Here is a 27817-nt window from a genome sequence, read left to right on the forward strand (position 1 = left end):
GTGGGCAAATCACCTGTGGCTGCGCGGCCTCCCGGCCCGCTGGCTGCGGGAGGGCGGCGCCGCCCCGCCCCGCGCCGGTGTGATCCGGGACAGCCGGCCCCGGAGCCCCGGCACATACCGGCCGAAGCTCACAGAGCCGCTCCCAGTCCCGGTTCCGGGAGGCGGCGGTTCAGCTTCCGGGTGAGGGGTGAGCGGGCGCCCGCCGCCGCCATGGCCGCGGGGCAGGAGGCCGCGCTGCCCCCCGGCCCGCCGCGCTGGAGGCCCGGCCCGGCCCCGCCGCCCGCCTGAGGAGCCGCCGAGCTCGCCTCGCCATGCGCCCCTGGTACGTACCCACCGGCGGCCCGGGGCGCTCCCTCGTTCCCCGGGGCCTTGTCCCGGCCCCGCGGCACTGACAGGCTGCGGGCGGCTCCGTGCTGGGGCCGGGGGGGCTCGGGCCGGGCGCGCCGGGGCCTCCGCCCTCAGCGTGTCCTGCCCGCGGGGCGGGTGCGGGGCGAGCCCGGCCGGTCGGCGCCCACGGCCCGGCCCCGGGTGACCGTGTCCCGCCCGGGCAGCCCCCGCGGGAGCGAGGGGTTTGTCCGGGCCGGGGACCCGGGAAGTTTCCATAGCGACCTGTTGGCTGAGCAGACGCGGGTTTGCGTCTCCCGTCCTGGAGTTTTCCTCCTGTGTCCGTCCCTTTCCGTGCTGCTGCAGCCGCCGGACGGTTGAGGGGAATTCTCTCGAGGTTTAACACACGCGGAGTGTTTAAGCGATGTGCCCGTAGTCCGGTCTGTGACAGGTTTCCCTTTTCGTTCTTCAGAAATAGCAAATTTAACTCCTTATACCTAATGGTACTTCGTTACTATTTGGAAACAGATAATATTTATTCCTTGTGAAACAATTAGTGTTTTCATGTCACGTCACCTAGAGATAATTTAGATTTCAGTAGCATATGAGGCTGTAAAAGAGCCTTTGGCATTAGGCTGAGAAGGAGCATTAATGCTTTTGTGATCTGTGCTCAGCAGAGCAAAATAGGAGGGGAAACCAGGTCTTTAGCTCCGTGTTTCTCAGCATTGCTGTCTTCTTGTCTCTCTTTGTTTCTGGCTGGTACCAGCCAGCACCAACATGCGAGCGATGACATCGCCAGGCAGATGTGCTGCGTTTATCAGTGCCAGCGTTATGCTCGTGGCACTGGCTGGGTGTCCGTTGCCCTGGCATATTTGAAACAGAAATTTCCCAAATGCGTCTTGGAGTCCGGTGGACTGGGATATGAGGTGTTTTACCACTGAAAGTGGGGGAGGAGGAAATCCCAAGGGTTATGGGAAGGGCCATCGTGGCCTGCTGCAGTTCAACGCTGGAAACTTTGCTGCTATGACTCTTAGTTCAGTATCATGTATTGATAGTTACTTAGCACCAGCTGGACTAAGTCACAGCAGATTAGATAAGACATTCCTTTTCCTCCACAAATGCTCCCTGCTCTTAGCAATGTCAACTGAATCTGCGCAAGAACATACCGATTGCCAGTGGATGTTGTGTGTTTCATATCTTGTATGTTTCTAGAACCCCACTGCTGCCCACAAAGGCCATGGAGAAGAGGTTGGAAGCCAAGTTCAGCATCAGCGCCCGATTTCTGTCACGATACTGCCTGGGAAAATCCACAAGGGAGCTGAGGAGTCTGCAGCTGTTCTACCTGTGTGCTTGCCTGTGTGCCTTGTGCTCCTCAGCAGGTGATTCTTCTCTTGTCTCTGGGACTGTGTCTGTATTTCTTATGACATTTATCCCTCTCACTTGTTTAAAATATTCTGAGAGGAAGGTGAAATTATTTGCTGCTAGACATTGTAGCTGGTTTAAAAAGCAAACAAACCCCCACCCTTGGAGTTACTAAATGAGCTTCAAAAGGGCAGGAGAGATGTGGGGTGTGAGGGGTCCCTGCTGATAACGCTGTGTTGCTCCAATAACCAGCTGCTCTTTTGAGTCACCAGGCGGCCAGCAGCAGGGTGTCTGTCTGTCTGTCCCACGCAGCTACTGTTCTGCATCTTCACACACAGGCTCTCGCCTGTACCTCATAGAGAGCTTTCTCTGAGCTGAGAATCTTTCTGCAAAATGAGCAAGTGATACTCTGGAAAATAATTTCAGCTAAGGAATACTTGAAGCAAGGTGGGAAGGTGGGAACGTTCTTTTAGCCCTCAAATGTTTAAGGCTCTCCCCAAGCGCAGTATGTCAATAATCTGTATTTGCCTACAGGCAATTGTTATGTTTGTCTTTGTTTCCTGTTCAAACTTGAGTAATCAACCACCTGCTCGAGTAAATAACCAAGTTAGTGGCTTGTATGGAAGTTTTTCTGTAATGGATTGTGTGGGTCTTTTTTTATTTAAAAAGTTTGGATTCTGACTGTTCAGAGACGTGTTACGTCCCTGTGAGTGTTTTGAGGCCGCATCTTCACCAAGAGGTGGTATTTTTGCCATGTGTGCATATAGCATTCACCAGATCCTAGTTAAAGTTTGTTCTGTGCCTTTTTTTTTTCCTCTTTGTTCAGGTTGCAGTGAGTTACAGGTTCGAGGCAGTGGTGACCTCATATATATCAACCAGTGTGACAGCCGCCAAGTGCTTGCTTTTTGCTGGAAGGTTGCTGTAATGGCAGCAAGATTTGCAAAGGGGGTTGTTTTGCTTTGTTTCTTGGCTATGTGGACACGTTCTCTAGGCTGCTGCAGTGCCTCTGTTGTTTCACCAGGCTTTCCTGGACACTTACCGAGTGACAGATTTGGTTAAGCTAATGAGCTGTGTAACCTTAATCAGCTAATTTAAAACCTGGAAAGACATTTTACTCCTGGTCTTAGCAAAGGATTCTCAGCACTGTGTGTTTGGATGGTGTGTCAGGTGGATCGTGTGTTTCCTTGTAGACTGGGCTTCCTGCTTGGCTTTCCCTGTCTTTAGTAATATCTTGGAAGTCTAGAGCTAGAGCTGTGAATCCCATGTCGCTCTTAGAGGGTGTTCTAGACAGTGCTGCAGTGTTTGAGGGCTGATCTGCTTGGGAGAGTTAAAACCCTGAAGGCCAGTGTGTGTGCAGAAACAAATATAGTTATGTGTGACACAGTTATCCTGATGTGGATGCTTTTTCCACTGTGGAGTTTTTGTTCTTTTGGTCTTGTTTGTGTCACTTAGGCAGCAGAGTTTGTTAAACTGAAGAGGAATTATGGCTGCCTAGAAATGAGTGTGGTCATGCGGGGTTATGTAAGAGGAGCTATGCTGACATAATTGGTTACATGTGACAGATTAAAAAAAGTCTATAGAGTCAAGTCTTTAATCATTAATCTGATATCAGGAGGGATTAACTGCCTGAGCAAGTCTGTGAACCTGAGCTTATTAATAGAAACTGTTCTTGTCCGTTCCCTTCCCCTGCTGTTCAGCAAAGCTGTGAGCTGCATCGCCTGGACGGGAACTCCTGAGTTCCTGAGAAGAGGAGCGTTTTTTGTACTCATATACTAGGGAAGAAAAAAAAAAAAATGACAAAAACAATGTTAAGTGACTAAGCACACCCACTGTGCAGGCGTCTTGTGATATGTGTTGTGCTGGGCTGAGCAGGCTGCTGGGGCTTAGGAGGGAACTCGTCCTCAGGGACGTTCCTGCTGACGGGTTTCTCCTGCTTTTCTCTGAAGCTGCTGGCGTTGCTGCTGTCAGTGACTGGGTTTACGGGCCAGTGACCTGTTATCCCTTGGATGCTGACCACAGCACAGTGTAACAGTCCCGTAGGTCATTAGTCTATTTTTAGGGAGTCCTTAATCTGCAGAGCTCTGAATTTTGGAAGCCTTTAATCCATTGATCCCTGTAAGCACTCTAGTTTTTTTGTGCTAAGAAAAAAAAAATAAAAATCCATATGCAAAGCAGTCGCTGCTTTACTGCTGATCTGAGATCTGAAGTAACTTGGCTCTTAAAGAACGTGTTTGACAGGTAATTTCTGTTATGGAAAGCGCTACAGTGGAGCAGGTGGCGAGGACAGGCCTTGCAGAGCTCGGTTCTAGAAGATGTAACGACTTCTTAAATGGAGCAATTTCGGTTAAGTGACTGACTTCAGACATGAGCACGGACGAGGAAGACATGCCTTTATAGTGTGAACCAAGCCAGTGTCACTGTTTCCAGGGTTCTCCTTCAAGGCAAACTATGGGCAGGGAGGCAATGCTGTTCACTGGGTTACAGTAAGAAACTGCGCTCAGGATTCCTGCGTTCAGTTTGTGGCTCTCAACTTGCTGTGTAACCTCAGCCTCACTGTTCGGTCTGTGCCTTACAGTCTCCTCTGAAGCAGGAACATTTCTGTTTTCGCTTCTTTTGTTGTAGGTGGAGTTAGCTCCATTGCTGTCAAAAAGGGTGGTGATCCTGTCGGTAGGAGGTGCAGGTAGTGGGTTGTTGCTTAAAAACTTGTGCACGTACTGGATGCTGAGGCCAGGTATAGATTCTGAGAAGCCCACGCTTTACTGTCCTGTACCCTCTGCCACATTGCTCCTGTGCCCTAAATTCATCTTGACAATAGTGATGAGGATCTATTGTCCACTACTTCAAAGGATTGAGAATTGTCTTTATTTGTCTTCCTTCCCTTTTCCCAGATGCAAACTGGAACAGATCTAAATGCGAGCCGGGGAAGATCCTGTTTGGTGGCCGTTTGAGATCGTGGGAAGATCACCACTTACAGCTTCTGGGAGGGTTTCATACTGTACGGTCCTGTCAGACTGCCTGCTGCCAGAGCCCCACCTGTGATACCTTTTGGTTCTTGGAAAATATGTGCATCCAGGTGAACTGCACTATGCCTGGCACGTGTCGGGCAAACAGGGCTGGCTTTTCTGACTCTGTTTTGGTGTTTTTCAAGAAATCTAAGAGCACAGAGCACTTAAAGTATCAAACGGAAGGTGATGTGAAGACCTGGTTTCACGAGTGGTTGGACTGGGGCATCCCTGTCCAGGGCAAAAAAAGATTGCGGAGGTCATTCCAGAAACGGAGCTTGGCCGGTAACAGGGTGGAACTCCTGAAAAGGGATATAGCAGCGAGCCCCAGCAGTGAGGCTGCAGCCAGAGCATCAGAGAGCAAATCTAGAAGCAGCCAAAGTGAAGCAGAGCACTTGAAGGATCAAGTACTGAGGCACTTAGTGGCAGACAGGCCTGTTCCTGAAGGTGCTCCGAATCAAAAGAAAGACTTGCTGGAAAATGGACAGAATCCAAGAGAGCAGAAAACCAAAAGCCCTTTCCCTCCTAAAAGCAATAATGTGAACAGATCAAGTGATGCAGACGGTGTTGGCTGGCTGCAGGTAAGTGTGATTGCTGGGGCTGAAACGGGGCTGCCTTGGACAGCTGTCACCCTCCTGCTCAAACTTCCTTTGCGTAGACTTTGACTGAAAACTGCCTAAGTGATAGGATTCCTTTTGGGATGTCTGTTTTCAGCCTCCTGTCAAGAAGGCAAGGCCAATGGTTGAGGTTTTTGTTTGTTTTTTTGGGGTAGGGTTTTTTTTTCCCCTCCCTAGCTGGGATAAACTGTCTTTGGGAAGGTGAGGGGAGATGGAGGTCATGATAATGCTTATCCTTTGTATAATCACACAGCGTACTTGCCAGGTGAGAGAGGTGAGATATGATGTCAGTGGGAAGTGCCTGGGAGCTGAAAACTGTTATCTGTAAAGGTATCTTTTTAGATCCACAAAATAAAATAAGCTGTTTTCCTTTCAGTGCTGAATTGAAGCAGTTAAGTACGTTATTTTATAGACTCACGCATGGAGCTTCCAGTGTACTTTCATGTCAGCCTGCTTGCTCGAGTTGGCATCTTAATGCCAACTTTTTTGTTCTGTTTTTGCAGACTGCTTCAGTTTCACAAATCCACAAAAGCTTACATTGGCATTGGTTGAATGAAACCAGCTTAGTCTCTACTCCAAACATGTACAATGTTAATCTGGTAAATCTAGATGCGAGTCTTAAAAGAGAAACTGGCACATTTGAATTGTTAAATGATGTTTGTATTTTTAAATCTACAAATAGTTTTTTAAGCCTTATCATACAGAAAAGCCCACGCACTCGTGATGGTGAAATAGAAAGAATTCTGCTTTGTGAAACTGTTCCTCAAATACCTTTTGCCATGTTCCTAGGATTTGGCACCGCTGAAGCCTGATGCCTTCTGGAAACTTGACTGAATTTATTTCTTTCCGTTGTATTCAAATCTTGGTTCCAGGTAGGGCTGTGCCTGGTCTAAGCCACCACCCTGCAGAGCAGGATGTGGAGAGCAGCCAAGGGACACCGCTGAGAGCTCCAGGGCAGCCCGGGTGGCGTGTGAAATCATGCACTAAAACTTCACAAATGTTTGATTTTCCAGAACCCCACAGCATTTGGGGCTGACTCAAGATCTCAGCTTTCTCTCTCCCCTGCAGTATTGCAGCATTTCCACCCTGCCTGTTCTTTCCTCCTCCTAATAACTGAGATTTGCAGTGACCCCATTCTCTCAGTTGTCTTAAATGTGTTCTGCTGCTCTTGGGTAATAGTTGTTATATCTCCCCGCTCCTTCAGTTTGCAGCGTTGCATTCTGAGTTGTCATTTTATTACTGTTCAGTGCCTGTCCAGTAAACTAGTTGCAAATGTTATTAAATAACATGGATTAATCAGCTTCTGAATAACTAAGTATCCAGGATTTCCCATCTTTAGGAAGCGCTCTCCGTTGTCATTGAGGTGCACCGTGGGATATATGCTGGGGAAAGGTTTTTCTTCTCCCTACTGTTTTTTGCTGGTAAGAAAGTGCGGATCTCTTGACAAAATGCAGGTTCGTCAGAATAAAAACTTCTTACTAAAATATATTGGCTGTGGTGGAATTCCTGGCAGTCATGTTTTTGAGGTTTAGCATGTGGTTTTTGAGGAGCAGAAAATTCAAAAATCCACCTAAACAGGAGTACTGAGTTGAAGCTGGCTCTACCCAGCCCTGGGCTAATTCCTTGATTATTGAACCATCCTGCTTTCACTGTCAAAGTATAAGGCAAGCTCTGCAGCTGTTCTTGCATTTCTGACCTGAGAGCAGTTTAATTTGGGCCAAGGATATAACACTCAAGGCCGTGCGTTTGGGCCGTGGCCAGCCTTTGCAGGAGGGGGATGCTAGAGCGGGGAGTTTTCCAAGTTGGGTTGTTTATGGGCCAAAATAAGTAAAGTTACATGCTGAAATCAGTCATATTTCACCTGGGCTAGATGTGGTCCAGTACACGGAGCACATGGCTTCAGCAGGTGAATGCTGAGCATTTAACACTGTATTTCTGGCTTGTTGTAGAAATACTTGTCAATTTTAAAATACAGCAGTGCATTTAACAGCCAGTCAGGAGAAGGATGTAAAGGCAGCACTGCTGATGAGAAGGGCTGCTGCAGCACTGCAGCAGCTCTGCAGGCAGACTGGAAAAGGCTGCAGCCTTTGGAGTGCAGTTGTTACAACAGAGCCAGAGAGCTCGTTCCTGCACTCACAATTCTGGCTGCTGGTGTTTGGCTCTTGCTGTCACGCTTCCTGCTAGTGCTGGGTGCTGTTCACCCTGCGAGGAAGGAGGGAAGGTAATGGTTGGTGACATTAGCCACATGTTTGTGTCCTAAGGGTCTTCACACTACCTCATGCAAACAACTGAGGACACAACCTAAGCTGAAGAGAGCCTATTTTGTGAATTCAGACCAGGCTTAGCAAAGTAAGGCCCATTTAAATTAAAAAAATAAAAGAAAATTCCAGAACACAGGTATTTTTCTTTCAAGTAACTTAGGTTCAGTGCAGATTCTGATGCACACAGCTGCTCTAGTTCCATCTTACAGACGTAGGACTCTTGGACAGGGAGACTTGTCCCAGGCCAAAGGCAGTTAGGGCTTGGAATCAAAAGTGTCTGACACTTCTGCGTTCTCTCAGGCCAATATGCCACTTCTGTCTATTTTCTAAGCTAATAACATAGGACAGCTGGCAAACTTCTAGTCTCCTCCTTGTTTATCCCCAAGAGTGAAATCCTCTGTTCTTTGCTTTAAAGAATTCAGGGTTATGGAGTAAAGATAAGAAATGTCTCAGCTTGCAAGCATTAGAGGCATTTTTGACTGTTGTGTTGCCCCAGGCAAAGCTTACCTAATTCAGGCTCTCTGCGGACATTTGGCTGTCAATTCATCCTGAAGAATTCTGGGAGGAAGAGGATCTCTCTTAACTGTAAAGTTTTTTTAGGCATTAAAAAGCGAGTCAAGGAAGCATCCAGCTCACTGAAGATACTGCCGAGTAAAGTGGAGACTTGGCTGCGGTGCCCCACGAGCAGATGCTGGTCTCCTGCACGCTGTTTGTGACAGCAAACATTTGCCCAAGACTGCAAAAAAAACCTTCCAGAGAAGCCTTCAGTGCCTTCACTGCCACTCTTGGCCTGGCTGGCTATTGCAGTATGTGCAGGATGGCTTTATTTTTACAACTGGCATTTAGTGTTTTCTGAAGTCCAGCCCGTTTACTGACCAGGATGTTGCCCACCATCATCTAGAGCATCTTTACAGTTCCCATTTCCTGGACTGAATGCCACCAGCATGATAGAAAAGCTTGAGAATCTTTCCTCCAATATGAGCTTTTGATCAGCTCCTCTAGTGAGGAGTAGCGGTGGGCAGTTCAGCTCCAAAACACTTCTCAAGTCAAAGATGATGAATGGCTCAATTTTAACTATTTAGCAGATGTTCTCAAAGTAGAGTTAGCTCAACAAAATGTGCTACACGCACGTACGGTGTGGTGGAAGGTGAGTTGTCAAGAGTCTTGCCTGGCAGGCTAAGAACTGGAATGGGGCTAGGTACTGGAAAAGGAATTTTGTGATGAAAGAAAGGAAATTGTTCCTGCTACTTTGATTATTTTCAATAAAGTGACTCATCCTGTGTGGTTGTGAGCAAACTTTCTGCCCGCAGGCCCAGCTCCCTGCCCCAGCAGCATCTCCTGTGGCATGCACGCAGGGAACTGTTTGTGTCAGGTCACCTTGCTTTGAAAAGCAAGTCTGAAATAACTTTTATGTTGCTGCAATGATTCGATTGTTATGTAAAAATGCCATCGCAATCCTCCTGCTTTGTGCTTGCCAGCTGCACAGCTTTAGAAAACGGCCAAAATAAATGGCCCAAGTGAACCCCAGTTCTTGGTCCCTGTTTTTTACTTCTGTCTTATCCCACCTCTCTGTTCTTTCAGCTCTTCTCACTGCAATTTTGAACCTAGATCTTTTGTCATGTTTGCCCCATCAACAGCCCATGGTACTTAAGATGCTGTAGCTAAATCTATGGTCTTAACTGGTATTCAGCTGAGCTAGAAATGGAGGGAGAATGTGGAGAAACAATGCAGAAGAGAGAAGAGGAAGCAGTAAAACATCCTGCTTCTGGGAAAAACAAACCAGGGACTTTTCAGCCTCCCTGTCTGGAGGAGGAGAAGTGCAACTCAAACACAGTAAACCAAAACTGACATTCAGTGTTCAGTCAAACTAAGACAACTTTTTCCTTTACAGATCCACGCAGGAACATCCGTACCAGAGCCATCAGTGTTGGCTACGTTCTCCAGTCCTGTAGCACAGGGCTTGGCAGCCGCAGGAAAGACCGAGAAGCCTGGGCAGCCGGAGGAGACTTTGGTCCATCCTCACTCAGATGTGTTGCCCACAGCCAGCCCCGTGCCAGGGAGAAGCACAGCGAAGATGCAGACAGCTACTTCTGCGCCCAGTGGAGTTCCCCCAAACAACAGTGTTCCTACAGTCCAGACCAACGCTGCTGCGTCACCAAGTACTACTGCCACCACACCAGGTGAGAACATGCAGTGCTCCAGCCAACGTCCTCTGTTCAGGTTTTGTTGACAAGCCATTGCAGTATTGAAAAATAGGAGATAATTTCAGAAATTATTGTGCCTTTGAAAAAGTGCTGAGATACTTCAGTGCATGTGCTGGTTGGCCCCATTAACTCATGAGGTCTGAAAACAGGACTTTGGCATCGTAAATCTGCGTGTGACCATTGGATCTATTTCCAAGAACAATGAAAGTAATGGTGGTATCTGAATTCCCAAAGTGAAAGTTGAGATGTGGTGCAAGGCATGGTCCTGTGCAGCGTTCTTTCAGTAGTCTTGACACGCTGCCGTCTATCAAGTTGAGCAGAAATCTTAATGTCTGCTCAAAATTGGGTGTAACTGGTTCTTCTTTTCTGTCCCTGAAATGTCAATGCACAGTTCAGCCATGGAGAACAGTGTGCTTGGCCGTTAGCCCATGCTTTGCTTTGCTTTTCAGCAAAATAATGTTACTGTTCACACTGGTATTTCTTAAAACAAACTATTGAAAACGTATAAAAGCCAAAATGCGCTTTGGGCAGCTCTGTGAGCTCACCCAGGCCGTTAGCTCACCCTGTAAAGGTGTGTGCGTACAGTGGATGGTGTATACTGGTTGTGTGATATCTCAGAATTCAGCTAATCCAGTTTGCTGAAGCATTCACAGCTGAATTTCTTTTGAATTTGGGTTCCTTTCCCTTACAAGGGAACAAACGGAAAGTGTAAAGGAAATGCTGCATCCAAAGACATTTTTGGCAAGAAGCTGATTATGTGCTTGTGCTGACAAGTTGGTATTCTTTTTAAGGGCTTACCCCAGCTAAAACTGGAAAATATATTTTAAATGTTTTCAGTGGCTTGTGTTGGAAAAGTAACGTAGCCAGGGCCTCCTTGTTTTGCTAAATAATACAACGATGACGTGAAGGGTAGTTTTTCCAAGCAGGGTTTTGGTTTTTTGTCTGTTTGTTTTTCTTTTTTTTTTCCTATTGAGATCAGATTTCTTTTTGCCTTGGAACTCTTTGCAGCTGAAAGACTGATGGAGTTACAATATCCCAGGATCTGGAATAACTGAGAGGGGAAAAAAAGAGTTTGATTAATTTGTTTTCTTTAAATGGGTAATTCCAGTAGCTAATAAACAGGTGGAAGAAATGCTAAATGTTTAATGACATTTTCCCCATCCTTTTAAACTTGGATTTTTTGTGCATATCTCTGAAACGTTGTCTTTGACAGGGTCAAACTAGGGTAAAGCAACTTTAATTCTTGTTTTCTATGCATAATTCCCAGGCCCGATAATAAAAATGCAAAAATAAAGCAAATGGGAAGGGAAGAGGAGGATGAGGAGGCTGAGAGGTACTCCTAAGAAATGCGGCCAACTTTCTGATCACCTTAATGCTAATAACAAGCAGAAAAAAAAATGTCACCGGCAATAGTTTTCAAGTCTTTACCCTGTAGTCTTTAAAAACAAACTACCTGACAGTTATTTGAAGTGGAATGGCAAGAAAATTCTTAAGCAGGGGTTGAAAAGAGAGTATAAATAAAAAGAACAGGTTTATATTTTGAGTTTCCATACTCAGTGTGGTAGCTATGCAGTTTTTAAAAAAATCTCTGAGCCCCCAAGCAGTTTTTCAGAAAAGAAATACCACGGATTCTTCATGTATTTGTGAAGATCTAGAATTGCAGTTTGGTAAATAGCAGCGTTTGTCTGGCTGTGCCATGAGACTGCAGCTGGGTTCTGTGCCGAAAACCTGTCAGGTAAAACCCTCCCCATCCCACTGGACCTGGGTGAATAGATTCCCCTGTACAGCGCCCGAGGGTCACGTTACAGCTCTTTAGAAAAGGAGCAGGAGCTGCACAGTATCAGCGAAGAGAGAGAGATGACTGAGTAATTTCGGGCTGGTCTTAAAATTGTAAAACCCCATTAGTGCTTTTGCATTAACAATGAGAGCGAAACCCGAAACGGGAGCGATATTGAGTGACGGGATGTTTACAAAATACAACCATTTGTAGCTGGTTTTTATTCCACAGACTCTGAAACCAAGGCAGGTTTTATGTACGTATTTAATTTTTTTTCCTGTTCCTCTTTCAATTCTGTGTTTCTCCCTCCCAGTTATGAAGGAGCTGGTGGTTTCTGCTGGAGACAGCGTCGAAGTGACCCTGCCAAAGAATGAAGTTCAGCTGAATGCGTTTGTGCTTCCTGAACCACCACCTCGTAAGGCTTCCCTGGGAATTCTGCTGAGGGCTTGTGACGGTGAAATGGCAAATAGGCATTAGATATGGCATTAAATAAGGACAATCTTGAAAATGGCTTTTGTTGGAGAACACTTTCCTGTAGAAATTTTTCATCCTGTGCTATTACCTCTGCTGCCTCTCACAAAAAATAACAAGACACAAAAAACATTGGAAGTGCTACGAAGTCATTAGATTTGGGAGATGACGTGTTCTCACAGTGGTATGTGAGGAAGCAGTGGATATTCAGCATCTATTTGTGATATTTGCTGAAGGTGACAAGCTGTCTTAGCAAGTGATCTCTAATTTGGTGGATTGAAATCTGATTCTGGGGGGGTTCACATGCTGAGGAACACATTTCTATACACTCCTCATTTCATCGTGCAAATTATTCACAGGTATTTGTAAAGTTCTTATCCATAGCTCTGTGCACAGTGGCAGTGGGAGTCTGCAGAGGAGAGGCAAGCATGTTGTGTTGGGCAGCAACAGGGATAGATGAGACGCATTCCTCTTCAAAAACTGGAATTATGTTGTGTCTGCAGGATTTGAGGGCACAATTTTTCTCTCTTATTATCCTGGAGCTGTGATTGTTCCAAGGCTCTTTAATGCCTTAGAGGCTGGAAGACGGATTTTGGCTCCAGAGTAAATGTGTTTAGAAGCAGATTGTCTCTTCTCCTGGGTATATTCCCAAAAAGCTGCAGCCCAAATTCCAAGCTGTTTTATTTCTCCATAGTGCAGGAGAATGTACCTTGTAAATGTTTAATACCTTTGCTTTTCTTTAGCATGGCAGAAAGGCAGTCTTTTAAAAACTAATATCTAGACTTTTTTTTTTTTTAAGGAACCACTTATTCCTATGAATGGGAATTGATTACTCATCCAAAAGACTACAGTGGAGAAATGGAAGGGAAGCACTCCCAGACCCTGAAGTTATCTAAGGTAAAGCTTTTGCTGCTTTGTATCCTGTTATGTTAAATGCCAAGTGGAGAAGACGGGGACCCTGGCAGTCAGGGAAGACTTGTACATGATTTCAGGATGAATAGGAAATTGCATGATGGGCAGGCAGCCAGCATTTGACTGCAAGTGCCTTCTAAGTGTCTTACAGGAAAGAGATTGATCTGGCATGAGGGAAAGAAGAAATTGATTTCAGGATCTAAAAAGCTGCCTACAAGCAGTGTGTCAAGCCATACGAACGGCACAATTTAACATTAACAAAGGGTTGTGAATATTTCTGCTACTGAAACCGTGTGGTGGTCTGCTTAGGTCTGAAGCCTTGTACTACCCTCTGAAAAAGGGACTTACTGATTCCATTGGGGAGCTTGGAGTACCTCGTAGCATGTCCCTGGCTGCTGCTTTTAGACAAGCTCTAACAGTGAGAGGTTTGCCAGTTTCTGCACACAGGGATTCTTAACAAGGGAATGGCTTTAAATGTTGTGTGAATATCCAGTTCGGTATTTATGAGATATTCCTTTGAGCATCTTGGATTCTGCTGCACTTGGAAAAAATCTACAGGCTTTAGTCATGATGTCATGCAGAGAAAAGCCCTTGGAAAGGAACACGTCTATCTCTGTCAGGGTTTCAGCCTTTTGGATATCGTGATTGTAGTCCTTCGCCCTCTCATCCTGGTTCAACAGTGAGTGATGAAGGGTTGACTGCCTGACTCATGTCACCTAGAAGGAAAAGAAGAAATAGTTTCCTTTGTGAAAACACACAAGAAGAGATTTTCTTCTCTTACATGCAGCCTTTCTCATCTCAAATGCAATCTGCTAGTACAGATTCCTGTGGCCAGGCAACCTGAACCAATCTCTGTTCTCTCTCTTCTGTTTGCCTATTGTTGCTAGACAATAAGGATTGACTGGCAACTCTGTGGTACCTGTGGTAGAAATACTAGTCTTTGGTTTCTGCACAGCCATTGCAAACTAAAAGATACGTAATACTGTTTTGGTGTGGAGACCATCCTTTGCTGTGTATGCATAGGCTGGAGCATAATTGCCTGTGTTTTGTGCTGCTACTGTGCCAAAGCATGGTAACTTGACCTTCTAACAACTCCTGACAAGGTGGTACCATCCTGAAGGTGAATAATCTTGTGTGTTTACTTCCAGCTTACTGTTGGTCTGTATGAATTCAAAGTCGTCGTTGATGGGGAAAATGCACGTGGAGAGGGTTACGTGAACGTTACCGTGAATCCAAGTGAGTTGGTGGAATTGTATCTTAACTTCATCTGTCTCTGATACCTGTATCATGGTGTTCTGCTTATTTGACTGAGCCCTGGTTCAATGTAGTGAAAATTTATTGTGCTGTGAACTCAGTATATATGTGTGTGCATAGTCATTTCCTGAGATGTGAAACTATTGCTAATACACGTAGCTATTTCTGCTGTGCTGCAGACAGGCCAACCACTCAGTAAAAGAGCTGGAATACTGATACAAAAGTGCTTAGTGAATCCCTCACGCTGGAAGGGTGCTGCTTCAATGAAAACTAGCTGTAACCAGGTAAAAACATAGCAGCAGGAGCAAAAAATGAAGGGAAGCCAGAGCTTTGAAGCTCCTTTGGAGGTTCTTTTCTTCCCTGTCCAGTAAAGAATATCATTCCCAACCACAGGCAGGTTAAGTCAAATCTCACTCCTTACTGTAAGACATGGTTTGCAGATGAGCTGGTGTAGGTACAGTAGCTTGTGTTGTCTCACCAGGTCTTACTTTTTAGATGGCCCGTGTGAAGAGGCAACCACAGGTTCTGCATCTCCTTTTATGCAAAAAAAACCCTTTATTTTGCACACTTCAGCAAGACTTTTTCTACAACCTTTGTGGGCAAAGAAGTGCTCTTGCACTCCCTAAATTAGCAAGAGTGTGTGGCTGGCCTTCTGGATGCTGTTGCTGATCATTTCCTTATAAGCAGTGAGTCTGCAGCTGGCAGCATGCATCCAAATCATTCATTTTCAGAGCAGCAGCCAAACTTTGGCAAGAAGCTCTAGGTGCTGCTCTGCTAGAATGGTCTGTGCTTGAATGCTTGAGCCAGTATGGGAGAACTGATGCAGTGCAGCCATTTCCAGAGCACCAGTGTGGTGGCAGTTCAGCTTCTTCCTTTTTTAAATCCCTTTTGTTAGCACTGTTTCCCTGCATTGGTGTATAACTTACTGGAAGCACGAATCATGGTCGTTGATGGTGCAGTTCCCTGCAGTCAGTCTGGTCAGTGGCTGTCTTGGAGCTGTGTGGCACAGCAGTTCCACACTTTGGCCTCCTCTCCTGGACTCGCTAACTGCAGGACTGAGGGTGTAGATAGGGCTGGGGGAGAGGGAAGAGAATGTGCAACATGTATTCTGCAAAGACAGAGTTCCTTGGCCAGGGCTTTGTATGGTGATTTACCTGTACATGGTCATTGTCACAGCTCGGTTGTTGTTGCAGAGCCTCGGGTGAATCAGCCTCCTGTTGCCGTCGTGTCCCCACAGTTCCAGGAGATTTCACTGCCAACCATTTCAACTGTTATTGATGGCAGCCGTGAGTACCTGCAGCTTTAAATGCAGTAGTCTAGCAAGCCTGGTTTATGTGTGTTTGGTTCTGGGCTGGCCTTTTGGATGAAGTTTAAGAGGAACTGGCTGTGACACTATCAAACATGCTTCAGTGAAAAGAACCAGCCTTCCTTGCCAGGAGTGGGGAATATGCACATGACAGCACCTCTCCGTGTTTCCTTTTGAAGGGCACTGGCCTGAGCCAATCTCCTAAAAAAGGAAAAGCTCTAGAGGTTGCTGCTTAGAATAAAAAAAATTGCTGTCAGTCAAAATTACTGGCCTCTTGTGTTAAGCTTCAAACGTATTAGTTAGCTAACACACCACCTTTACTGATCCTGGCTCACACTAGAGCTTTTCAGGAGTTTCTTGAAATATGTTCAGGTTGTCTTACCCCCAGCTGGTATTGTTTTGTTAGTGTTTTGTTTGGGTTTTTTTGTCTTCCCCCAGCACACATACAAACCTGGGGTTTAGGGTGTTCAAGTATACCTGTGAAACAAGGTAGAGGAGAGCACCCAGTTTGGGTGTCTGAGCATAATAAAGACCTCTGGGCTTGGACCAAAGATGCCTTTGCCCACTAAGCCCAGCACTAAAGTAGGGGACTGAACATCTGGGGTTTGTGAAGCAGCATTTGCCAACTCCTTGTATGTGCATTTTCTTCCATAATTGAAACAGAAAGCACTGATGATGATAAAATTGTCAGCTATCACTGGGAAGAGCTGAAGGGTCCTTTGCGGGAGGAAAAGGTTTCTAGCGATACTCCCATACTGAAGCTGACCAACCTGGTACCCGGGAATTACACATTCAGGTAGGTTATACCTGGAAGAATTATCAGCTCTCATCCCTTAAGAGCAAAATGTACAAGATTCCTGAAGTGTTGGTCTGGTTTTAAAAAAAAACCCCACACAACAGGGAGAGAACTCTTATTTTGTGGTGTACTCTCTCTCTCTCTCCACTCCTACACTTTCAGGTAGCTCTGATAATCATGACAGTTCACTGCTTTCCCTTTTTTTTTTTTCCCCCCTTTTCAGTCTAACAGTAGTGGACTCAGATGGTGCCAGCAACTCCACCACTGCAAACTTGACTGTGAACAAAGCAGTGGATTATCCTCCAGTGGCGAATGCGGGCCCAAACCAAGTGATCACGCTGCCTCAGAACTCCATCACCCTGTACGGGAATCAGAGCACCGACGACCACAGCATCGTCAGCTATGAGTGGCTGCTGAGCCCGAACAGCAAAGGGAAGGTGATGGAGATGCAGGTCAGTGCAGGTCTCTGGTGTTCATCCTGGATTAATCACTAGCTGCCCTTTTTTCTATAATCAAACCGTTTTTAATTGACTGTTAGCAAATGTCTCTTATAATCCTACAGAACAAGCATGTGATGATTAAATATATACTTAAAACTAAATCCACTTGAAGCTGATATTGGCTTAGTGGCTGACCTGGTGTGCCAGTCTAGCCACAGGTTTTCATTGGCATCCTGTTTCCTTTCTTGAGCAGTGCAGTTTTAAACACTGCTGAAGAACGGAGCATTGAGAGAGACGGGAACTGGATGGCTTTGGCTTTTGATGTCCCATACATCAGGTCTCAGCACAACTTGATCACACCCTTGTATCTCACTTTAACCTATGTGGCTGCTAGGGAAGCGTGTTCTCTGTTCAGTTGCTGACCTCTCAGAGCATCAGTGATGGTGTAACAGGGATGCTTAAGTGCCATCAGCAGGTGTGGAAGCCTGACTGTGTGATCTTTTAGGTAACTGTCAGTCAGGATGGCATTTAGATGCACAGGAGAACCCATTGTCATGCATTTCCTGAGCTGGGCAAACAATGGACTGGATCTTTTGAGTTCAACCTTGGAGTCTCCTCAGTCCTAAACAGTAAAAGCTGGAACTTGTTTCCTTGTCATTGTTTTTCTTTTAAAGATTATTACTACTGCTGAATTTATGGAATAAAGTCCATGAATCAGGTTCACAATGTGTGTGGTTTGCACAGGGAGCCCCAGAGGTTTTGCTTGGGTTGCTAACTGTTGAATCTCAAAAGGTCTGAACACCTCTATGGCACTCCTCTTGTTATGTTCCACCACAGAGTCCTTGTTGCTGTGCATAAATGTAACACAGTCTTCTAGTCTATCATGATCTGTGTAAGGATTATTTTTAATACATGAATATGTTTTCTCAAAGGGGGTGAGGACACCAGTCTTACAGCTTTCTGCAATGCAAGAAGGTGATTACACTTACCAGCTAATAGTGACTGATTCTGCTGGGCACCAGTCCACTGCAGAGGTCACTGTGATAGTCCAGCCAGGTAAGCTGCCTTTAGGTGATTTTGCCACTTCCATTCCAGGGGCTAGAGGCCAGCATCAGTCTGTCAACATACTCTAGATCTTGTGGTAGCTTTGTGCTGCTTTCAGAAAAGCTGCTCTAACTTAGGACCATCCTGGGCTGGTGTATTACTGATAAACGAACAAAAGAAAGTTTCTGGGAATATTGCCTTTCTAGGCTGTTCTCTTATTTTACACCACAATGGCAGGATTGTATTTCCAAGCAGCTGCCTCTGCCCGCAGTGCTAGGTCCTGGGACAGGAGCAGGAAAAGTGGAGTAGTACTTAGAGAATGAGAGCAAAAATCACAACTTGTAGATCTCATTCTCATTTTATTGCAGATGTGTGAATGAAACACTGATCTGAACTCTTAACTGCTTTTAACCTCACTTTCTCTGAGTACAAGGTTGAGATAGTGGGCAAGAAATATACTAGGGAACATGGAGAAAATTCTTAGTGCTGGGGTTTTAATCTCCACCTTTTATGGCATGTGTATGAAAAATATTGCATCCTTTTTCAGAGAACAATAAGCCCCCAAAGGCGGATGCTGGTCCGGATAAAGAATTAACTCTTCCTGTGGACAGCACCACTCTAGATGGCAGCAAGAGCTCAGATGACCAGAAGATAGTTTCCTTCCTTTGGGAAAAAACACGGTGTGTACCATCTTCCAGACTGTTCTTATGCAAGTATCTGGGTCTTTCATTTAAAAGAAGACACACCCCCACATACCTCCCTTGTGTTAAATCCTGGTCACGTTGGGCCTGACAAGCTTTACCAGTGACTAGAGTGAGACAAGCCTCCTGTTTGCTGTGAGTCTAGCTCCCGTGGCCTATGCAAAGTTTTAAATGATCCTCTTGTGCTTTGATTAGGGGCCCAGATGGTGTCAAGCTGGAGAATGCCAGCAGCAGCATTGCCACTGTAACAGGCCTTCAGGTTGGGACATATGAGTTTACTCTGACAGTTAAAGATGAGAGGAACTTGCAGAGCCGAAGCTCAGTCAACGTCATTGTCAAAGAAGGTATGTTCAGCCATGAGCAGAGTTGCCTGAGGCACAGGTTATCTCTGAGCAGTCCAGCAAAACCTTTGTTCAGAGGCACAATAAGAGTAAGGAATGGGTGAAAAATAATGTGGAGAGCACTGGACTGGCCTTCTCTGAGTCAGGGGTTTGCCCTTTTCTCAGGGAGCAGCATCTCCAGCTGAATCCTGCAGGATGTAATTTCCCTTCTCTTCCCCCAGGGTCAGACAGGGATTTCTGGGTTATAGTGGAGATCTAATGCTATAGTTTTTGGTTGGGCGTTACCAGATTTTTCTCCAACTGCTTTCTTTCTGTTTGCTTAGAGATAAACAAGCCGCCAGTTGCAAAGATTGCTGGTAACGTGGTCATCACCTTGCCCACAAATACAGCTGAGCTGGATGGATCGAAGTCCTCTGATGATAAGGGAATTGTCAGCTACTTGTGGACACGGGACGAGGGCAGCCCTGCAGCTGGGGTGAGGTTTCTTTTTTAAATGGCAGTCTGCAGCGTCACAAAAGTCAGTGCAAGGCAGTGTTAACAGCTCCTGAGGAAATGTAAAGCTCCCTGTTGCACCTCCTACCTTGTAGTGATACCCTTAAGTACGGTGATATATCATGCTAGTTTGATCCTTTGTTTCCTGATACTTATTTGGCTCTGCCTTCCAGGAAGTCTTAAATAATTCAGACCATCATCCTGTCCTTCTCCTGTCCAATCTGGTAGAAGGGACCTACACATTCCACCTCCGAGTAACAGATGCCAAAGGAGAGAGTGATGCAGAAAGGACCACAGTGGAAGTCAAACCTGGTGAGTCTGGGGTTTGTGCTGTACCACGTTTGCCTACAGTGCGCTACCAAGCCCTCTGTTTCTCTGGATACAGTGTACTGAGGTTAAAATGTGTATAGTCCAGCTCAGAACTGTAAAAGTAAAAAGTTTTGGGGGATGTGATTGTGTTTTAAGGGGGGAAGACTGACTCTTACTGCTTGCCATTACCTGTGAAAGTTGTAGACTTGCATCCCTTCCTCCAGTGCGATTCTGTAATTTTGTGTTCAAAGCAGAAACGTTCTGGGAAGATACTAGAAACCTGACTTGTACTCGGACTGTTAAATAGAAGTTCTAAAGATCTGTATTATCTACATTCTCACTAGATCCCAGGAAAAACAACCTTGTGGAGATAATTCTGGATGTCAATGTCAGCCAGCTGACTGAGAGGCAGAAGGGTATGTTCATCCGACAAATAGGCGTTCTGCTGGGGGTCCTCGACTCGGACATCACTGTGCAGAGGATCCAGCCGTACACTGAGCAAAGGTGGGGCTCGTCTGTGAGGGTACACGTGATGCTGGGTGACACTGGAGCTCTGTGCTGAGCAGTTAAATGAACCCCCAAGTTCCACGTGTAGTAAGGTCTAAGGATCCCACAGCGAGGGAGGGAGGAGATTATGAAAACGGTGGGACCTTAAAGCTTGGGGATTTGTATGCTTAGCATGTACATGCAAAGATGTGCTTGATTAGCAAACTGTTAGTGAGCTCAACAACAGTCCAGCTCTAGCTTTCAAAATACAGATGGGTCAGATGTCCCGAAGGGTTTTCTACTGTATGACCAGGTCTGCCGTTGCTGCTTTCAAGATGGAGCCAGAAGTCTAGTCTTCAAATAAATTTGGGGTTCTGAAGAAGTCCCTCTAATGACAGGCTGAGGAGAATGGCTCTCTGCCTGGTGTTTGGAGAAGCAGCAGGTAATCATTTTTGTTTGATTTCCAGCACGAAGATGGTGTTTTTTGTACAGAACCAGCCTCCCCATCAGATATTCAAAGGACGAGAGGTAGCCTGGACGCTAAAGAACGAATTACGGAAACAACAGTCAGACTTCCTCATCTTCCGGGCGTTAGAAATTAACACAGTCAGTAAGTAAGAGCCGCTGTGGTACGAGCTAAGATCTTTTCCCTTCTTCTCAGATGCCTGCCAGAATAAGGACCTTCGTGTGTGCTAAAAACACCTGCGTGTGCACACACACACACTCACTCCAGTAGCTTTCATATGTTAGTAAATGGGAAACAGAAAAATAAGTCTGTTAGACTATACATTGATCAGTTATTTACCAATTGATTCTGTCTGTTCACTATTCAGCTTCATATAAATGGTTATTTGTAGTGTTGCTGGGAAGATAAGGATTCACAAAATCAAAAGCAGATTGGTACTTATGAAACTAAAATACAGTGTTAATGGAACACAGGCGATGAAATGAGTGTCATCCTGAAAACAATAAAACTGCAGATCTTGGTAGCTGTGAACATATTTCCTCTGCAGCACATACATCAGTCTGAAGGAAACGTTTCCCTTCTATCATTTTTTTTACAACTTTACATTAGCACTGTTTTTCTTTTATGAGCTCCATCCTGTGAGGATCACTTGATCATTTAAGATAGTTAAAACTAGAATTATGTGATTAATTTCATTACTTCCTGATCTTACGATTTTGTGGCCTTCAAAAGCCACTCTTCAGTATCAAAATCATGATTTATTGGGCAAAATTTTCTTAGCATGTTATGTGTGTTATGTTGTTAGTGAAGGGGACTTTTTAGGTTGGCACCAGGCCCAGGTGCTTACGTTGGCACTTGTTACGGCTGAGCTGTGGATGAACTACAGAGTGACTAGATTCAAGTTAGAGCCTACAGGGCTTGGCTGTGTTGAACCACACTGTCCCATTTTTGCCTCACGTGCAAGTCGTTGAGTTCACCTCGCTGGTTTTGGTCCCCAGCGTGCCAGCTGAACTGCTCCGAGCACGGGCGCTGCAACTCCTTCACCAAGCGCTGCGTCTGTGACCCCTTCTGGATGGAGAACTTCTTCAGGGTGCAGATGGGGGATGGCGAAAGCAACTGTGGTACGTGCAGCCTCCCCAGGGTGGATCATCTTTGGGAAGCAAACGGTGTTTGAAACCCAGGGTGGGCAGGGTGACAGGTACCCGCTTTCTCCCAGAGTCTCTGACACGATGCTCACACAAGGAGGTAGCCCCTGCCCCAGTCTCACTACACGTTACCTTCTGGGCAGGCGATATTTGACAGGGAAGCAGCTCCTCTTCAGACCCTCTCGATGGACACTCACGAAGAGCTGAGTCCATTCTTAGTCTATAAATCACACCTCTTTTCTGTCGTGCCCCTGCAGAGGCTTTCCTGCCACAGGAAAGCAAAGTTTATAAATCAACACACGTTGAAAAATGCCCTTGTGCAGCAAGTCCACACACTGGATCTCAAGCCCCTGGCTTCTGTAGGTGAGTTAGTGGTGCTGTCAGGGAGGGATGCCAGCCTCTCATTCTGCACAGGGTCGGGCCTTTCTTTTGCTTTCCCAAGAACAGTCATCTAAAGCGCACACTGTCAACTGTATGAGGTGCCAAAACGTCTTTATCTCTGGGGTGTTTTGCTTTCAGAGTGGAGTGTGCTGTACGTGATCATTGCCTCCTTCGTCATTGTGGTTGCCTTTGGAATCTTATCCTGGATGGTGATCTGCTGTTGCAAGAGGTAGGACTGAGGCCGTAACCCCACTGTATCAGTGCTTCAGAGCTGAGTAGCTGCATTAGGAGGTGAAAGATTCAAACCCATCGTCCCAGCAGGTCACCTGCTCAGCCCTGGGATGTTGGTTTTTATCACTTGGTGTTTCAAGTGAAATGTTGAAGTCCTAGAACTCTGGGTTCAGTTAAGAAGCAAGATTTGGATGAGCCTATAAATGTGCAACTAAAGCAATGTTTGTAATGTTTTGCTTTGTGATACGAACGTAATCTGAAACAAGCAAGTACTGTAGCTTTGAAAATCAGAGTTGTTTTTTCTCCCAGCTTTTTTAGAAATGCCCTGCCTCTTAATTCCTTTTATTCCCCTTTAGACGAAAAGGAAAATCCAAAAGAAAAAGCAAATACAAGATTTTGGATGCAACGGATCAAGAAAGCCTGGAGTTAAAACCAAATTCCAAAGCAGGTAAAACATGAGAGGGGAGAGCTCAGTGTTTCCAGAGTGCTGACTAAGAACACTCTTCCTCAGTGGACTTAAAATCAGAGTGAAACACGATGTTAGGCACTGACAGACGGGTCTTGGGAGATCTAAGAGCTTGTTTCAGATCTGTAGACAGATCTTTGGTTTAGAAATTGGGGCTGCAACTGGCCTGGTCCTGATGTCTCATTTCTTGTCACAGAAGTAGTAAGTGATTGCATGTGAGCTGTGCAGAGACTGGCCTGATCCAGGAAGCCCAAAACTGGGTCTTGACTGTATCTTCTCTTGCTCTAAAGCTTCCCACTTGGTTCTGGTAGCTTGCCTCTTGCCAATGTGCAGTTCCTTCCTCTACAGCAAAGCATGAGTTCAGTGTCCCTAAGCATTTCACTAAACTGATTGACTTTGGCTCGTAAGCAAAGGGACACCTGAAAGCAACCTGAAAATACTCATGGACTGGAGAGAGCGATGTTTATTTCTGCCCCCCGACTCTCCCACCCCAAATGACTTGTTCATAAATTTATTCATTCTTGCCCTTGTGAGCATCAGGCTCTGAAAGTTTCATGTTTTAGCTCTAATATTTCCAGGAAGCAGATGCTTATCTTAGGAGGGAGACCCATGAAGTCTTCAGTGCTCCATGTGGCTACAGGCCTGTTGGCTCTTTCCAGAAAGGCCGTGATTTGTCTTCAGTGTTCTTAGCCAGCATTTTCCTGGCCTGGAGAGTGCTTGTCAGGTGCTTTGCAAAGATTGTTGAGTTATTTCAGGCTGGAGTGTTTTTGCTGCGATTGTACCTGATACCTGAACCGAGCCGTGGTCACCTGGTGACTGATCAGGAAAGGAGGGAGGTGGGGGAAAGCCTGTGCAAAGCACAGCCCCACCAAACCCTGGGGAGCACTTCAGCACCTGAAATACACGTTTCAAATAAGAGTGGGCGTCCTGGTTTTGTTTAGAGGAGGGATTATTTTAACTGTGTGTGGAAAATAGTCCCTGATCCTTGTTTGCTAGTGGAAAATAACTGCTCATCCTAGTGTTACCCCATTTAATGGTGTTCCAGCGAAGTGAGCAGTGCCTAACAGCAGCCTTGGAGGGCATCGCAGCAACAGAGCTCATCAGGCAATTCCTCTGAGAGCAGGGATGTCCCAGCTGCACAAACACAGATACCCTTGAAGAAAATCTGGGTGTGTTTTCCTCCCTTAGCACCCAACTCTGCTGTAATCTGACCATCTGTCACCTCGCACAGAAGAGCCCACTGTTCAATAAAGGGCTCATTGTTCTGCAGTTGGTAGCAAACGTGCCTCAACATTTGCTCTCTGGTAACTAAACTCACTGTGCTTCTTCCGAGGCTGGCTGCTGACTAAAGTCTTTTTCCCTGCTAGGTATGTCCAGGGAGCATTATGCTAACAGAGGAAATGTTGCATTTCTCCATTAAGGAAAAGCTAAATTTAAGTATTTCCTCTGCTGACAGTATCAGTAAATGTCTCTCTCCTGTCCTTGTGCATTAATCTAAATTCAGCCTAATTTATCTCTCTTCCCTTGCAGGCAAGAGAAGCAGAGATGAGAGTAGGGAGGGTAGTAAGGACACAGCGGTTTTCCCTTGCACACCTGCAGACGAGGGAAAATTTTTTACTACAGGCATTAGCCCTCAGATTTCTAGGCAATGCCCTGGGCGAGGTCAGGGGGACAAAGCCCCCACGTATACTCACGGCCCCTTCTGGTAATGTCAGTTGCTTTCCTACCTGCTTGTTGTGCTTTGTTTGTGTCTGTGTGACCTCTGTCATGCCAAAGTGTCTGAAACAGGATTGCTTTGGCTTTAGTGTTGGAAGGGATAAATAACACACATAGGAAGGTCTGGTTAGGCTGTGCCTTTGGCATGGTAGAAAAGGAGACAAAGAGGGAATGGAGTACGGTGAGGTGGTTGGCTAGTATTAAAAGTATTTTTAACCTGGGAATCTCTCTCCTTCAAAGGCAGCAGACAGAAGGCCCAGGTCCTCAACACTAGCTTGATGCACTCAGAGTCTGAGCTGGACAGCGATGAAGCCATCTTCACGTGGCCTGACCGTGAGAAAGGGAAGCTGCTCCGCAGCCAGAACGGCTCCTTGCGCAACGGACAAGTGATGCTCAAACCCAAGAGCCAGAGGGAAGAAATCCTATAGCTCCCCTCGGGCAGCCTTCTGCTGGAGCTCGGTGGGACAGGCCGCTCCCGTCCATATCCTACGAGGGCCTTTGGAGGCCAGTTTGATTAGGACAACGCTGCTAACTCGTTTCACAGAAAATAACTTTGTTTTTGTGGGTTTCTTTTCATTCAGTTAAAACTGGTTGTACTTGAATTTGAACTGCAAGGGAAATCAAAGGGAGCAGAAGGCAACTGTGAACCCCAGGGGAAGCTGGCATCTAGAGAGCAGCAGAACAGAACCACTTGGAGCAACTGTGAATGTGCAGGACCCGCCTCAGACTGCAGTGGAGGAAACACCCATGGACTTGCAGCTCACTTACCTTGGGAGCTCCTCAGAGAAGGAAGGTCAAGGCTGTGCTTTGAGCTGTGCTCTGAGCTCTCTTCAGGCTCCAGTAGCCTACCACGGGCTACCTTTGCTGTCTAACAGCTTTCTTCTCTTTTACTCCCACCTTCCCTAATGGTTTAAGCACTGTTTTAATTTAGACTTGTCCTTTCACATGCACTTGGCTGCTTTTGGAGTGTAGAGGAGGAGGGATCTAAACACTTTGGTCACACTCCATCAGCCTGCAGGCAGGAGAGGGTTTTGTAGCTGTTCTAAATTACTGTCAGGCTTTTCTCACTGGGAGCCTGTTCAGGTGTGAAAAGCTGACCTGCCTGTGGTAACTGGCTGGGCTAGGAGACCCCCTCCTGCAGCAAGCTCTCCTGCTGGGTATCAGAGCCAGGAGGGGACACCCACCTTTGGTACCTGTGTCTAACATCTGGCTTAATTCCAAAGCTGTGAGATGTTGTTCAGTGGCCCCAGCACCTTCTGCTGGTCGCCAAGCCGTCCGTGAGTCTGGCCATTAACCATATCTCAGTTATGAAACACTATTTACTGTAGGGTTTTTTTTTTCCTTAACATTTGCACAACCCAGGCAAACAGGGGTTGATATCTGTGGTTCCCAGCAGCTGGCTGCTCCCTCTGGCTGACAGCTTGGTGGCCTCCTGTTGTTACGGCTGAAGAGCCCTGCGTGCTCCTCACGCAGTGAGAAGGATGCACTTGGTGGCCTTTAGGTGGTGGAAAAGGGAACTCTGGGTGCCCGAGGACACACGGTGAGTGCCGGCAGCCCGTGGCCGTGTGTCCTGCAGCCTGGGCTCCGGGAGGCAGGCGTGTGGCCGTCCTTCCCCACACCCCCTCCTTCATCTCACTGTGCTGTGAGTTGCACCCCTGTCCTCGGGCAGAAATCGGCCCCGTGCTGGCATGAAGGATGCCGTGCTCCTCTGTGGCTGGGTGGGCAGTTTACTGCCTTTCTTTGTGTTTAATTTAAAAACTGGAAACTTGTTTCATTGGCTTTTTTTTTTTTTGAGCTATGAAAGCCAAAAGGCTTTAACTTCCTCGGGTGTATTTATATTGCTGCACTACTGATTTGTGTTGAGCTAGATGAAGATTAAACACTATTGAATGCGAGGGCACATTCCCTCGCTGAATGTACTCATGGCTGCTGCTAAGTTTATTTTTCTAGGCAACCAGCTGTCTTCCTCGGGCCCCAGCACTGGAGCCTGCTGCTCTCCTGAGTACTGAGGCATTAGCCTCGTGCCCTCCCGACTCTGCCAGGCACGGGGCTTGCCTCTCGCTTGCCTGCGTCACGGCACGGGCCACCCTCCGGCTTGTCTGTCTCGTGCTCCGAGCCAGGCTTCCCCTTCCTGGGCTGCTCCTGCACCCGCTTCCCAACAGCTCCTTCCCTCCCAGCCCGCCTGGGACCACACACGGGAGGGCTGACACCGGGGGGCACAGCCCAGTGCTGGCTGCAGCCTCTGCGAGTGGTAGGATGGGCTTAACTCCTGGGTGACACCACCCTCTGATGCGCTTCCCTTCATTTGGGTGTAAAATGAACAGACTGTGAGAAAAGGACGTTTTGAAGCTGCAGGGACTGATGGGATCTGGTCCTGGGACTGTGCCTGGAAGCGGTCTGTGCTGTCAGAGCTGGTGGACTCCCTGATTGTGGTCCTTGGGGCTTGTGCTTTTTGAGCCTGGGAAGCTGCCGGAGGTGAGGGGACCCTCCCAGGCTGGAGGCAGCGACTCTTGGCCCAGCATAGGAACCCCCTGACCAGGGGGACGGGGTGGCCTGTCTGCTTTAGTGCTGCGCTAACGCAGACCTCTCCCGAGGTGTGAGCACACTGAGCAGACGCGTTGCTCTGAAATCCCTCGCCACCCTCCTCCCCTGTGGTGTCACTAATGTCACTGCTGGTTTGTTACCCGGGCACCACGAGCGGGGCTGACCTTGCCCGGGGAGGTTCCTGCGTCGCTGTGCGTTATGGTTTCACAATTAGGGACACTGGCTACAAGTTACCCCTGTGTGGCAGTTAAAAGCTGAGACATCTGTTAGATGAACCATCCACTTCGCTTGGTTTTATTTTCTTCTTTAACATATTCAAACACTGGTTAAGATGTTTGGGCAAATATTGCATTCTAGTTTCAAAATAGTTTGCTCTTAAATCTTTTCTTCATCCTTCTCTGTAGCAGGGGCTGCCCAACCTGTCTGCACTTTGGTTTAACAATGGTTGTTGATTGCAGTGTTACTTGGATCAAGACTAAAAGTAATTTTTTTTGGAACAAAATGTTTCTTGCAAATAAACAGGGAAGATGTTTTGCTGCTGCTCAGCTTGCTTCTTTCTCCAGTTCCAGCTGTGGGACAGTTCCTGGTAAGACCAATGAGCTCTTTGCAGGGGCTCAGCCGGTGCCGTGGGCCAAGGGGCTGCCTTTGCTCCGGCCACGGTAGCGCCCGGTGGGGCTCTGTGGCCAGCCCAGCTCGTGGGGCTGCCGGGACTCTCTTGCCAGACGGCCACGTCTGCTCCTTGCTCAGCGACACAGTGCAGGAACCCCTG

General features: G+C 46.7%; 1 protein-coding gene across 2 annotated transcripts; it reads left to right on the top strand.

The window, feature by feature from the left end:
* Nucleotides 1-52: 52 nt before the first annotated feature.
* Nucleotides 53-27593, top strand: KIAA0319L (KIAA0319 like). Of its 2 annotated transcripts, XM_068417795.1 has the most exons (21): nt 53-322; nt 1537-1703; nt 4575-5269; nt 9458-9746; nt 11861-11962; nt 12818-12915; nt 14079-14166; nt 15378-15470; nt 16154-16286; nt 16510-16738; nt 17659-17782; nt 18318-18450; nt 18667-18815; nt 19136-19287; nt 19478-19616; nt 19958-20117; nt 20567-20709; nt 21564-21686; nt 22230-22320; nt 22679-22770; nt 24745-27593. In XM_068417795.1, the coding sequence occupies exons 2-21, from the start codon at nt 1562-1564 to the stop codon at nt 24930-24932; spliced, it is 3363 nt and encodes a 1120-aa protein (XP_068273896.1). In that variant the 5' UTR covers nt 53-322; nt 1537-1561; the 3' UTR covers nt 24933-27593. The 2 variants fall into 2 exon arrangements, with proteins under 2 accessions (XP_068273896.1, XP_068273897.1); XM_068417796.1 differs by lacking the exon at nt 21564-21686.
* The last annotated feature ends 224 nt before the right edge of the window (nt 27594-27817 follow it).

Source organism: Nyctibius grandis, chromosome 24 (assembly GCF_013368605.1).
Source record: "Nyctibius grandis isolate bNycGra1 chromosome 24, bNycGra1.pri, whole genome shotgun sequence".
NCBI classification, from domain to species: Eukaryota; Metazoa; Chordata; class Aves; order Nyctibiiformes; family Nyctibiidae; genus Nyctibius; species Nyctibius grandis.